At 34.9% G+C, this 13,143-nt stretch overlaps 2 protein-coding genes across 4 annotated transcripts; both read left to right on the top strand.

Annotated features, from left to right (window-relative positions):
• The first annotated feature begins 271 nt into the window (after window positions 1–271).
• Window positions 272–7,685, top strand: LOC130946956 (histone-lysine N-methyltransferase ATX3-like). Of its 3 annotated transcripts, none has more exons than XR_009072400.1 (22): window positions 272–1,513; window positions 1,606–1,661; window positions 1,748–1,946; window positions 2,189–2,296; window positions 2,390–2,458; window positions 2,572–2,640; window positions 2,740–2,942; window positions 3,298–3,433; window positions 3,640–3,712; window positions 3,858–3,957; window positions 4,092–4,216; window positions 4,346–4,491; window positions 4,874–4,978; window positions 5,168–5,232; window positions 5,317–5,530; window positions 5,746–5,829; window positions 5,934–5,990; window positions 6,102–6,191; window positions 6,281–6,367; window positions 6,485–6,559; window positions 6,940–7,074; window positions 7,181–7,278. XR_009072400.1 is itself a non-coding variant. In XM_057875864.1 (22 exons), the coding sequence occupies exons 1-22, from the start codon at window positions 731–733 to the stop codon at window positions 7,269–7,271; spliced, it is 3,033 nt and encodes a 1,010-aa protein (XP_057731847.1). In that variant the 5' UTR covers window positions 272–730; the 3' UTR covers window positions 7,272–7,685. The 3 variants fall into 3 exon arrangements, 2 of the variants coding, with proteins under 2 accessions (XP_057731847.1, XP_057731846.1); XM_057875864.1 differs by having other exon boundaries at window positions 5,749–5,829; window positions 6,974–7,074; window positions 7,181–7,685; XM_057875863.1 differs by having other exon boundaries at window positions 273–1,513; window positions 6,974–7,074; window positions 7,181–7,682.
• A 740-nt stretch (window positions 7,686–8,425) lies between these two features.
• Window positions 8,426–12,648, top strand: LOC130946172 (probable F-box protein At3g61730). Its single transcript, XM_057874847.1, has 8 exons — window positions 8,426–8,565; window positions 10,052–10,251; window positions 10,594–10,638; window positions 10,931–11,095; window positions 11,387–11,434; window positions 11,596–11,766; window positions 12,004–12,111; window positions 12,322–12,648. The coding sequence occupies exons 1-8, from the start codon at window positions 8,426–8,428 to the stop codon at window positions 12,402–12,404; spliced, it is 960 nt and encodes a 319-aa protein (XP_057730830.1). The 3' UTR covers window positions 12,405–12,648.
• The last annotated feature ends 495 nt before the right edge of the window (window positions 12,649–13,143 follow it).

Genomic DNA, 13,143 nt, shown 5'->3' with positions numbered 1-13,143 from the left:
TTTAATATGTATTTTTAGAACAGATACTGATTAAAATCCTTCAAACCATTATTACTGCTTACTATGAAATAGTTGACTTATATTTCTTCAAATTCGTGATCCGTTATTTTATATCTTTTTACAGTTATTATTATAAGATCCATTTATGAAAGGGAATTATTTAATTTTTTTTATTAAATTTAAGAAAAATTCAATTAATTAATTCTCAAGCAATAGCATACTCCACACACACACACACATAAATATATCACAACACAAGCTTCTGTTTTCTTTATGCGTTTTTCTTCTCTCAAACGCCAATTTCAAATTGTTTGTTTCTCGGGAAAATTTATTTCTCTTTAACGCTTCCTTTTTCCCGGGATTTTTTCTTCATCGTTCTCGTCGCAATCTGTTCCCGAAATCCAAATCAAACGCTTCCAAACTCTCACAACGCGATTCGCAAAATCCAAAGAACAACAACGACAACAACAATTCGCTGATTTTCCCCCTTCTCGTTCCTCCTTTCGTTGGTCGCGTCATTGTTCGATTCCGAGGGTTTTGGAATCGAAATTCTGCGCGCGTTCTTGTTGTTTTTCAGTGTTTTTTTTATTCGTCAGAGGTGCGAGATTCCAACGTGTTAGTTGGTATAGGAATTAGGAAACTGACGTTGGCTTGAAAGTTAAGTCCTGAATTCTTGGAGGTTCTGTGTTGCACATCGTTTCGATGTGAAATTAGGGTTTTTGTGGACAGTATGATGGTCAAGCGGACAGTGAGAACCGAAATGCCAAACCTGAAAAGGTGCAAGCTGGAAGAAGGAGAAGAAGCAGAGCATGATTCTGAGAGCTATGGTTGTTCCGGGAATCAGAAGAAGCGGAAGGTTAACGAATTATGCTCTCGCGATGCTGAAGATTTCAGCAGTGGTTCTGGCTCTTGGTGCAGCGAAGGAGCGTATTGGAATGGTGGTGCTGAGGTTCAGTCCAATTCAAATTCCGTACAGCTGAACGGTAAAATGGCACCGCGTGACGGCGGCGGAGATGGGACTCGGCCGCCATTGTTGCGTTCTACACGGGGCCGCCATCAGTCCTTGCCGTCGAGGTTCAATGACTCGGTTCTTGATTCATGGAAGAACCAAGGAGTCAAAGTGGAGGACACGGATTCCAGCTTTGAGGATGATGCAGAAGAAGAGAAGAAAAAAAAGGGTGATAATTATTGTGGTCTTGAAGTGAATATAGGGATGGAAAAGAATGGTTTTGTTAAAACTGAGAGTAACAGTTCTGTGCTTAGTTTTGAGGGTGGTGTGGAGCAGAAGGTTAAAACTACTGGGAATGGTGGTGAAAGGAGGAAACAGGTTTACAGGCCGGAGGATTTCGCGTTGGGTGATATAGTTTGGGCGAAGTGTGGGAAGAGGTACCCTGCTTGGCCTGCTGTGGTGATTGATCCTATCTTGCAGGCTCCGAAATCCGTCCTCAGCTGCTGCGTTCCTGGTGCACTCTGCGTCATGTTCTTTGGCTTTTCGAAAAATGGGACCCAAAGGGTAAGCTTTCTATTAGGAATTTTACATGTGGTGGTAAATTTATGTGTTGGTTATGTGATTTTTTAGTGAATTGAATGAATGTTGATTTGCAGGACTATGCTTGGGTGAAGCAGGGAATGATATTCCCCTTCTCTAAGTTCATGGAAAGGTGTGTGTTGTTGAATGGTTTTGGCTGCGGTTGTTTCTGCAAGAATGCAGGGCGGTTGCTCATTATAAATTTTTGCTTATGTTCAGATTCCAGGGTCAGACACAGTTGTACAAGAGCAAACCGAGTGACTTTCGCATGGCATTGGAGGAGGCAATGCTGGCTGTAGATGGTCTTCTCAACTCACAGCTGGAAGTAGAGGAAGTAACTTATGTAAATGCTTATCCGAATGGACATTTAGAGGCCCCAGCCATGCCTGTTGATTATGAATACCACTGCGAGGATCAAGTAAGATTAATTTCTTTTGTTTTTTCATTTTGTGCTGAACGACATCATGGTTAGTGGAGAGCATTCATAAGCTTTGTTTTACTTTCTGAATAAGAAAGAGATATTTTACTCTTGTTGATATGTATTGGACCAAGTCTGCAGTAGTCGTTTCTAATAAAATTTGGATAATAGCTAAGCTCATAGAAATGCCTATGTACACTCTCTTTGATTGTGAATTCTTATCTGTTGAATATATTCTGCAGGATACAATATCTTGTGCTGGCTGTTATTTGATATTGCCATGCAAAACGATGAAGAAGATGAAGGACCCAAGTGGTGCATCTCAATTTTATTGCAAACATTGCTTTAAGGTTAAGCAGAATGGCTCATTTTGATTGCTTGAAATTCTTGACTCCATAATTTATAGAAGTTAATTTTTAAAATCTTTTATCCTTTTGATACAGTTACGAAAATCAAAACAATATTGTGGCATTTGCAAAAAGATTTGGCACCATTCACATGGTGGGAATTGGGTGAGATAATGCATTTTTTTCAATTAGATGGATGTTCTTTAAATTGCTAATATATGTTTGTTTGAATAAACTCAAAATTTTAATATCTTCTGCGGCTGAACTTCTTGAATTAGGTGTGCTGTGATCGCTGTAATGTTTGGGTGCATGCTGAGTGCGATAAAATATCCATTGAACTTTTCAAGGTTCTGTACCATGATTACTATGTTATTTAATATCTCTTGTCAACTAATATTACTTTCTTACCAATTGCTTTTTCATAAACGAATGGTTTCTTGTTGCAGGATCTTGAAAACACAGATTACTATTGCCCAGAGTGCAAGGGAAATTTCAATAAGAAATTACCCATACCCAAAACAAGCAAGTCAAAAAAGAAGTATATCGTGGAAGACAGATTGGTAGATAGTAGCCAAAAATCTATAGTACCTGAGACGGTAACAGTGGTGTGCAATGGCATGGAAGGGCTCTACTTCCCAAAGCTTCATTTGTAAGCGTTCCTTGCGCTTCTTGGAACTGATAATCTGATTTGAATATTTCTTCTTGTTTATGGTTTAAAGCAATTTATTTTCATGTTCTGTCCCTTTTTTCCTGAAATTCATATTTCTGGAGATTCTCTCTATTTAAATCTCATGTACCCTCAAAAAATTTAGTTGACAATGGCATTGGCATGAACCCAGTATTATCTTGATCCTTTAAGATACTACAATCAATATAGATATTTTATCAACCTAATTAGGCTTTGTATGTGCAAAACAGTTTCTGTTCGGACTCCCATAATTTAAAAGAACCATAGGTTACAAATTATTTGAAGATTTCATTGAGTTGCTTGTGGTTGCATGCAGAATTATGTGCAAGTGTAGCTCTTGTGGTTCAAGGAAGCAGACACCAAGTGAATGGGAAAGGCACACAGGTAGCAGAGCTAAAAAATGGAAACATAGTGTGAAAGTGAAAAGCATGATGCTCCCACTAGAAAAATGGGTTTGTATTCTTGCTACATTAGACTTCGAGACATCAAATCTTTCTTATGAGTATTCTGTGAGGTAGTTGGCTATTACTAATTTAATAGTCATGAAGTAGATCTGTATCACTTGGATTTGCCTATGATGATACAGTGTCATATTGGGGTGTATTTATGTATTATTTTGTCTTTTTGCTCATTTTTTTATTGGAAATAATTACTTCAGATCACAGAAAACATTTCACAAGATGGAGTTCCACAGCAGTTAGATCAGCAGCAGGTGCTTAGCTTTTTGCAAGGTAATTTGCACTTTATATGAACTTCTATACACTGAAGGCGTCAATTTTTAGTTTCTCAGGTCCTATGGTACTTGCCAATGTATCCTTTCACTAGAATACATCTTGAAGGACAAATATTTATTTTTCCTTTACCTTATTCTCACAGAAAATTATGAGCCAGTTCATGCAAAATGGACAACAGAAAGATGTGCAGTTTGCAGATGGGTTGAAGATTGGGAAGATAATAAAATTATTATTTGTAACAGGTGCGTCCATTATTGTTCATGATCTTTGTTCTTAATTCAGAATTATTGGGGATGCTTTGTATTTTGTTCAAAACTTACAAGGCTTAAAGATGGAAACGTCTATCAATATATATGTTTTCTTGTTCATTATGCAGGTGCCAAATAGCAGTCCACCAAGAATGCTATGGGGCAAAGAATGTTCAAGATTTTACTTCTTGGGTTTGTAGAGTATGTGAAACACCTGATGTGGAGAGAGACTGTTGCCTCTGTCCTGTAAAAGGTATGTCATACTTAGTATTTTGTGCATTTACTCAGTATTATGTGCATTCTATGGGTATTCTGAGTCCTGTAAAAGCAAGACCTCTATGTCATGCAATATTTTACTTCTTGGGATGAAAATGCTTTGCAGGTGGTGCTCTAAAACCAACTGATGTTGAGATGCTATGGGTTCATGTGACATGTGCTTGGTTTCAACCTCAAGTGGTTTTTCAAAATCATGAGGCCATGGAACCCGCGGTAGGAATACTGAGAATTCCTCCTAATGCCTTTGTTAAGGTAGAACTCTGAGCTAAAAAGGTTATTTTGGTTTTTTTATTAGTCACTAATTCCAAATTATGTTGGTAATCTTGGCGTTTTGGCATCATTATTTATTTATTTATCACGATTGAAAGTGGCACTTCGATTTTACTTTTGATTTTTTCCATCGACATATAGCTCATTCCTTCCAAATCACTTTGGATGAGTATTCCCAAATGTAAAACTCAATATTTTTCTGCTAAAAGTACATTATTATTCATCACACTGCTCTATCCCCCCTCTCTCTGGGAATTTGTTAAACACTCTCTCTCTCTCTCTCTCTCTCTCTCTCTCACACACACACACACACACACACACACACATCTTATGTTTACAAGGTTTCTTGTCATTGCAACTGCAGACCTGTGTGATCTGTAAACAAAGCCATGGTTCCTGTACAAGTTGTTGCAAGTGTGCTACTTATTTTCATGTGATGTGTGCTTCGAGAGCAGGATATAGCACAGAAGTAAGTTTCCCACTTCCCATAAATATGAGTAGGTTAATTTGAAACTGTAATCATGGTCTTTCTTTTGGAGGGCATGGGCCACCCTCCATGGTTTCATCCTAGATGAACAATTTGAATTAAGTTATATGAGGGTTAGAAGAGCTGTGGAAATATGTTAAGGTTATATATTAATGTTGTTTAAACTTACAGTTGCATTCTGTGGAGAAGAATGGGACTCAAATAACAAAGAAGCTAATATACTGTGCAGTTCACAGGTTTGAGCTCTGGCGATTGAATCATCTTTAATGATATCTTGATGTTCTTTTAAGTTATGTATTTTTATGCTACTTCGATTTCAGGGTCCCAAATCCAGAATCTGTATTGGTTGTACATACTCCCCTGGGGGTTTTCTCTCCCAGAGCCTCTCTTGAAAATCATAGAAGATGCTTCCGGGGGTCAAGGCTGGTTTCATCAAAGAATGTAGAGCTTATTCAATCTTCAACCTCTGAAGGTGACAAGATTGAGCCATTTTCTGCTGCAAGATGTCATGTATACCGTAGATCCCTGAATAAGGTGATGATTCTAGATATATAATTATGACTGTAATAATGTGTGTACATATTGAAACTTGCCTAATCTTTTTGTTATTACTATGCTGTCTTCTTTTTTCCCAGTTCTATTCCTTCATTAAGGCTGCTAATGTTATTCTGTGCCTAGGATTTAATTACTTTCATTAATCACTTTCTTTCAATGTGGTCTGATTCAATTATTGTCTCACGTATTGCCAGAAGGCTGAAATACCAATAATTCACTTGCTGAAGGGACCCAGCCATCATTCTTTAGGTGCAATAACTCAGTTGAACAGCTATAAGGTAATCTTTCATGGTCAAGGGGTTATGTGTTTGATCTTCTTGTCCCTCTGATTGTGATTGTGTTATGTGATGAAAAGTAAATTTTGTATGTCTTGATCTGATAGGATGCTGAAGATTCTAAAGTTTTTACTTCTTTTAAGGAACGACTTCATCATTTACAGGTTAATCCCGTGTGCTACTGTCAATTACTTAATTTTATTTTCGGAGGGGGAAAAAATCATATTCTGTGTTTTTTAAGTGAAGTATTAAAAGTTTTCACTTTGATATCTCAGAAAATGGAAAAGCTTCGAGTTTGCTTTGGAAAATCGGGTATCCATGGATGGGGTCTTTTTGCTCGTAGAGATATACAAGAAGGAGAGATGGTAACTTACTATTCTAAGATGGTCAATGCGGATGACATATTAGATGAATAGTTGCTTCACCTTAATTTTGTGTTTATGTTTGTGTGAAGGTTGTTGAGTATCGCGGGGAGTGGGTAAGGCGTAGTGTTGCTGATTTAAGGGAAGTGAAATACCGTGCAGAAGGGAAAGATTGCTATGTGAGTCTCTTGTGATTTATGAAACATCCTCCATTATTTTCTGTGTGCTTGAAATGCCTGTTTCAGACAGGTTACTCTTTTATTTCTGATCTTAACATGAAACAATAAATTATGCAGCTGTTCAAGATCAGTGAGGATGTGGTAATTGATGCAACGTACAAGGGCAATATAGCACGGCTAATAAACCATTCTGTAAGTTATAATCAAACTCTGCTGTAACTTTATAAATGTTATCTCTGTATTCCTTCATCAATGGAATGCCCTATGAATTTGCCCAATTTGCCCTACACCTTAATCCTTATTTGTAAATAAAGGAGTGGTTGGGCAGGCCGTCGCAGCAACCTAGGTTGCATTTGGTTTATGTTTTTATTTTCTGAATTTGGGATTCTGTGAATGGAAAAGAGAAAACAATAAAAATAATAATTCTTTCTTGTTTTTTTAGTTTTACCTTCTGTTTTCTCTTTTCTGTTTACAAAATTCTGAAACAGAAAATATTGAAAATGAAACAAAAAATAAAACTTACACCAAATGCACTACAGTCTAAGGCTTTTATTCTATATTTTGATTGCTAGATGAAGTATTGATGTTCATCCTGACTTGCTGCAGTGCATGCCAAATTGCTATGCAAGGATTATGAGTTTGGGTGATCAAGAGAGTCGGATCGTTCTAATTTCCAAGACGAATGTTTCTGCTGGCGAAGAATTAACGTACAGTTTGTTCTGTCTCTACGTATTTATGTTGATGGCATTATTCTTCATTGGCATTATATTTTGGATTAATATATGTAATCCCTTTTCTTTGATGTTGCAACAGGTATGATTACTTATTCGATCCAGATGAGCAGGATGAACTGAAAGTTCCCTGCCTTTGCAAAGCCTCCAATTGTAGGAAATTTATGAACTAGGGTTGACATTTAACTTTTTTTTTTTTTTTTTTACTGGAGCAATTGCAGATTCCTAACCATAGGCCATAGTATAGAGTAAACAGTAGTCCATTGATAGGTATATCGTTTTTGCAATCTCATTATAATTGTATATTCTTTTGCTCATATCATAAATTAGGAAAAAGATATTCAGATCAATGAATTAGAGGCATTTTTGTAAATTGCCTCTCCCATTCTTGTATATTCTCCAAAGTTTTTGACATGACATTTGGAAAACAAAAATGTGCATGAACAGAGCATATTCTTATGTATATTCATTTCATGCTCAATAATGAATATACAGCATTTTTTGCATGCAGAACTCTTGTGATTGTGTGGCTAAAGTTTACATTTATCTCATGCAAGAAAGATATGGAGCTTGAAATGATTAAAAAGAAAAAGTCTGGTTTAAATATTTAAGGGTTTAGATTTTTTGGTTAATTGTGACTAAAGTGTGATTGAATTAATTTCATTGTTTAATTTGATTAAACTTTGCAGCTTTTGTTGTAATATAATCTTAGTATACTCTGGGATATCAAAAAAAGTACAATAAAATTATGCTCTTAATATTATTGGGACAAACGGTACAACTAATTATCACTATCATAATTCTCTTGACAGGTATCTTATAATCTTTATGTTATTATTTTTCTACAGCTTTTGAATCAATATTGAGTTGTCATATGTTAAAACATAATACTTAAGTGATGACATTACCAAAGCATAATACAGGAAGTTAATTACAAAAAAGAAAATTAAATTAAATTAAAACGATGAGCATAAAAAGCCTATTCAATTTTACACCACCTAAAATAATATTCATTTAATAATTAAAATAAAATACAATCTCCGACCAAAAAGAAAAAAAAAAGGGTTATTTACGTAGCAATTTCAAATTACGGTTATATCTCTTATGAAATTATTTATTCATTTGAAATGAGAGGTTTTGGCGCGACTATATAAAGTGTGGGAAGCTCTGAGAACCGTTGTGTTTAGAGAGAGTGGTGGTTCTCCTTCCGCAGCTTCAACTTCTGTGAAGTTCAGAGAAAGAGAGAGAGAGAGAGAGAGAGAGAGAGAGAGAGAGAGAGAGAGAGAGAGAGAGAGAGAGAGAGCTAAGCTTTGATTTCCGATCAAGCATGGGGAAGCAACTTCGCAGTGACACTACTTCCCCCACCGTGGATGTGCCGGCGGCAAAGAGAATCCGGCGAAGCAAGACTATCTGCTCGTGCTCCTCTCCTCGTCCTCCCTTCCTCTCTGCTCATTCTACTTTCTCATGGTTCTCTCTCTCGCTCTCTAAAATCTTTTTCAACTTCGAAATTTCTATTTCAGCAACTTCGCGCGTTTATATATTCATAGGAATTTGAATTATAAATGTGGATCTGTGGTCGCTGCTTGCAATGTATGCATCTCCGAGTTACCGATCGGATTTTCGTCTGGATCTGTTGCTGTTTGTGATTTTTCTTAGTAGCGATGATCCGTTTGGCTCAGTTAGCTTCTGCATTCTCAATCGTTCTTGTTCTGTTAGCTGGTTTTTTCTGCTTTGAATAGAACGAACCACTGTGCTTGTTATGACTTACGAGATTTGCTCTTACAAAATATCATTTATGATATATATACGTTAATTCTGATATCTCGGTTGGTTTTGAATATGCGGTGTTTTGATCTATGATATGGTGCTCGTTTTGCTCGATGAAATTTTGAATAGGATTCCGGAAATCGGATTCGGATTTTGAAATTACTAGCTGAATATATCGTGTTCTTGTGAGATTGTTTGAAGGAAGAGGAATTGATGAGAGAACGCATCATCCGTAGCTGGTGTATGATTTTTGTGATTTGAAACATTTGCTTCATTCCGAATGTGTAGATCGTTCATGTCCCTTATCAGTGAGTGCTATCTGCTCAATAACGTGCGTTTTTTAGTCCATCACTCTGCCAAATCTTGTTTGTGGATATTTGAATATTTGAAAAATTTACACTGCTTGATCCCGTTAAACTCTGTTTTTGTGTTAGAATCTGTGTTTGGTTGTGGCAGTTTTTTTTCCCATTCTAAATAGAAATGCTAATAGAAACGTTCAAATCGTCGTTGTCTATAGCTTCTACTTTTAGCAGAATAATTCATGCAATCTACTAATTGAGTCAATCTTTTTTCGCCCATTAATTTTTTTAAATATTAAATTTTAAACTCTAAATTTTAAATTCTGTAAAAAAATAAAAAAATTTAAAAAAATAATTTTATAATAAAAAAATTAATAATATTACCTAAGTAAAGATTAGTTTCTTGTACTTATCTTTATTACCTGAGAGTAATACTATTCGTTAATAATAATTTTGTGAGATTTTTACTAATACAATAAAAATAGAGCTTAATTAATATTTATCTTTAAAACAAATATTAAGATTATCATAATTAAGAGTTTTAAATATTTTATTTTAATAAATATAAAATAAATATATTAAAAATTTAAATTTCTTATTTTTTTTCATAAAAACTGTTTTTCATTGATAACCTTAGTCTTAGTATGTCTTAAAAATACATCTTAGCTGAATCTTAAAAATAAATACCAATCTCACTACAATTAAATACTTCATTTCTTTTAACGTATATAGCGTATACTTTTTAATGTCTACTCTTGATTGGTTAACGTTGTAAAAATAATAAATATCATTATTTTTTCGATAAATGATTGTGAATAACTTCAATTTATTATTATTATTTTATTCTCTGAATTAGTATTTTGCAATTCCCAATGCTTAACGTGAAGGTATGACGAGGACATTTGGACAGAAATTGCTAAGTTTTTGGATGGAAAATCTCTTCTTATGCTGGCAGCAACAAACCAATGGTTCAGCCGCGCAATTATGGATGATGGTATATGGAAGTTCGTTTGCATTCGTGATCTTCAGGTCCCACCCCCTCAACGCGTGGCATTCAGTTGGAGTCAGCTGTATAAATCAGTATTCGGTAGGATCTAAAAACCCTTACCCTTCTTGAAAGTTCAAAAAAGTTTTTTCAATACACTAACAAATAGTGTATATTATACGAGTCATAGTATTACTATTTGTAATCTTACTATATAATGAACTAAGTGAGTGAATTACGATTGGCCAAGAATGGGTAAGGAATTCAGAGTAGGATAACTGGGAACTCGAGAAAATATGAATGTGTACAGTCAAAGGGAAATTTCTTTAGAAAAAGGAAATTTGCTACTTCCTATTATAACTAAGTCAACTTATATTGATCCAATACCTGTTACAATGCATTGTCACTGCCCAATTTACTTGGATTTTAAAATGAATTATGCAGATGGAAGCCACTCCTACATGTTCCGTCAGCAGGAGAAACACATTGGTGAGTCGGTTCTATGTTTACCCTGACATCACTCCACGCCAGTCGCCAAAGGATTTATCTATTTTTGTATTTATTTAATGAAACTAGAGGTTTGAATTTTCTCAAGGAGCGATGGAAAAATACTGCCACAGAAGAAGACAAGAATTAAACGTAGGAGACGATAATATTATTGCAAAGGCCGTGTAACTCACAACAAATTGTAGTAGATTCCATGCACAATTGTTAATGTGTTCACAGGGAGCATAAGCAAAATTATTGATCTTGTAACTAACTGTTTCCAATGTGCTATCAGATTGGATGCGTATTGGCGCTTTTTCTTTTGATTCTTCAGTAGCCATCCTGGCTGAGAGGCTTTCTTTTCCGGGGAAGATCAAGGAGCGTGAAACCTTGGAAAAGATGTTGCGGTCCCAAGGTTGTTGCGTGGTAGAAAACGTTAAACCTGGAATCTGGATAGCTGGTACCTCCCAACCAAGCCAACTTCTATATCTCAGGACTATAGTATTGAAACCAAATTAAATCATTTTCAAAATAAATAAATAAATCATCAGAAAAAAAATTAAGAATGAACTTTTTTCAGCCAACAATCATTGAAGATATCTTTACCTTTAATTTTTTTTCTCCCTTTAATCTTTACTCATCCATTATTTTGTTGGCTGAAAAAGGTTCCAAAACTTAACTTATATTTGTTGGTGCCATTCTTATACCTATTGAAAAGAACTTATATTTGTTGATACGGTTAAATTTTCAGACCTGCAGCTTGTACGATGCCCAGTTTGTGATCTGAATACTTGTGATGGTAAATTGAATATTATGAATGAAATACTGCACATCCTATTATACTGCAATTGTCTTTGTAATTTGGACATGATAAATAGAATCTTCACGAAAACTTAGGTTCTGCCATTAGGGTGGACAAGATTAAAAATAAATTTGACAGATTTTTCTTATTTGATATAGGAACAATGCAGACATTAGATGCAAGGCACATAGAACTATTCCTCTGTGAAGGGTACAAAAATGGGAGCTGGGATTACCAGTTGGTGGGATCTCATGATATCAAGAAGCGAGCAGATGGGGCTGCTGGCGCCATTTTTGACGCCAAACACTTGGAGGACTCTTCCACATCTGGTAGCCTTTTGATACTTCAAGCCTCATCAAATGTGTTCTTAAGGATAAATTAATGTTATTGCATAAGGAAATCACATTCGGTTTATAGGACCAGAATTATTTGGAAATTTTCAGTTTCAATTACAAAAGTTAACTTTGCAGAAAAAGAGTGAATTCATATACAGATAATCCATAATAAAAGAATATTATTAGCCTCAAACAATCTGTTTTTAATTAATTTCCAAAATTATATGACAGCGGTATTTGATTACAAGTCATGGATTGGAAAACCAAATGACTGGCAGCCCAAGGCCATGATTGCTTTTCATGCAGTTGCTGTGAACACTAATTTACAAGAAAATGAAGGTAAGAGGCTTAAGATTTCATATATTCCTGTATTTATCACTGGAATGAATCTCAATCTCAGCAAAACCAAAATCCCAAATTTCTTAATTACATTGTCCTAAGTCCTTAGGCTTAGCAATTTCATTGGGGTTCAGTTTCATTTGATTTTTATTTTTAATACACTTACCTTGATTTTCATGATTTTTTTCATCTTTCTTTTAATATAAGCAGGTATTAATGTGAAATACCATGCCATGAGGGCAGGACCTGATGGAGAAGTTGTCTCCATAAGAATCTCTCAGCAGCTCCTGTGATTCAATCTCCATAGTTTCTACATTAGCCATTAAGCTGCCTTAGCTTCTTGACATTTTTTTATACTACTATAGGCTTATACCTGAGAACAATTATTTGTATGGATTTTTCTACGGTGCTGAAAGAGAAAAGCATCCGCTGATGCTAATGATGTGGTGTCACAATGTTATACTTCAGACGTGGTCCATAGGTATTTTGACTGTAAGAAGTGTTGAGTGTTGTGTTAGTATAGGGTCCCACAAGAAAGAGTTGTTGTCAGTAGATAAAAAAAAAAGAAATTCACTTGAATAAATTGTTCAAAGATTAAAATTATACAAATATCTTAAATTTAAATTAGTTCCACGTAGATCTTAAATAATTCTATATAAATTGAAGTTAGTAATCGAATTACATCCATACAAGTAAATCGAATCAATTGAATTTAATTTATACTTTATACTAAATTGAAATAACTAAATTTGACTTGATAAAAGAAAAAACTTTTGTAATAAATCGACACAAATAAATTCGATTTAGCTGAATTTATATCACTAAACATAAATCGAATGGATTTACATTTTTTTTTTCTGACGGTAAGACAAAAGGAAAGAGAGCAAAGGAACAAATTTACAAGTAAGACCTATCCTTCAATTCAACTTCAATTAATTATTATATTATTTTTCACTTCAATTGCTTTCAATGCAAATATATGTATTTATTTATTAAATACTCGTATTTATGTATACATCATATTGTATTATA

This window comes from Arachis stenosperma, chromosome 8, assembly GCF_014773155.1.
Source record: "Arachis stenosperma cultivar V10309 chromosome 8, arast.V10309.gnm1.PFL2, whole genome shotgun sequence".
NCBI lineage: Eukaryota > Viridiplantae > Streptophyta > Magnoliopsida > Fabales > Fabaceae > Arachis > Arachis stenosperma.
Note: the sequence above shows the minus strand (reverse complement) of the source record. Positions and strands in the feature narration are given on the sequence as shown.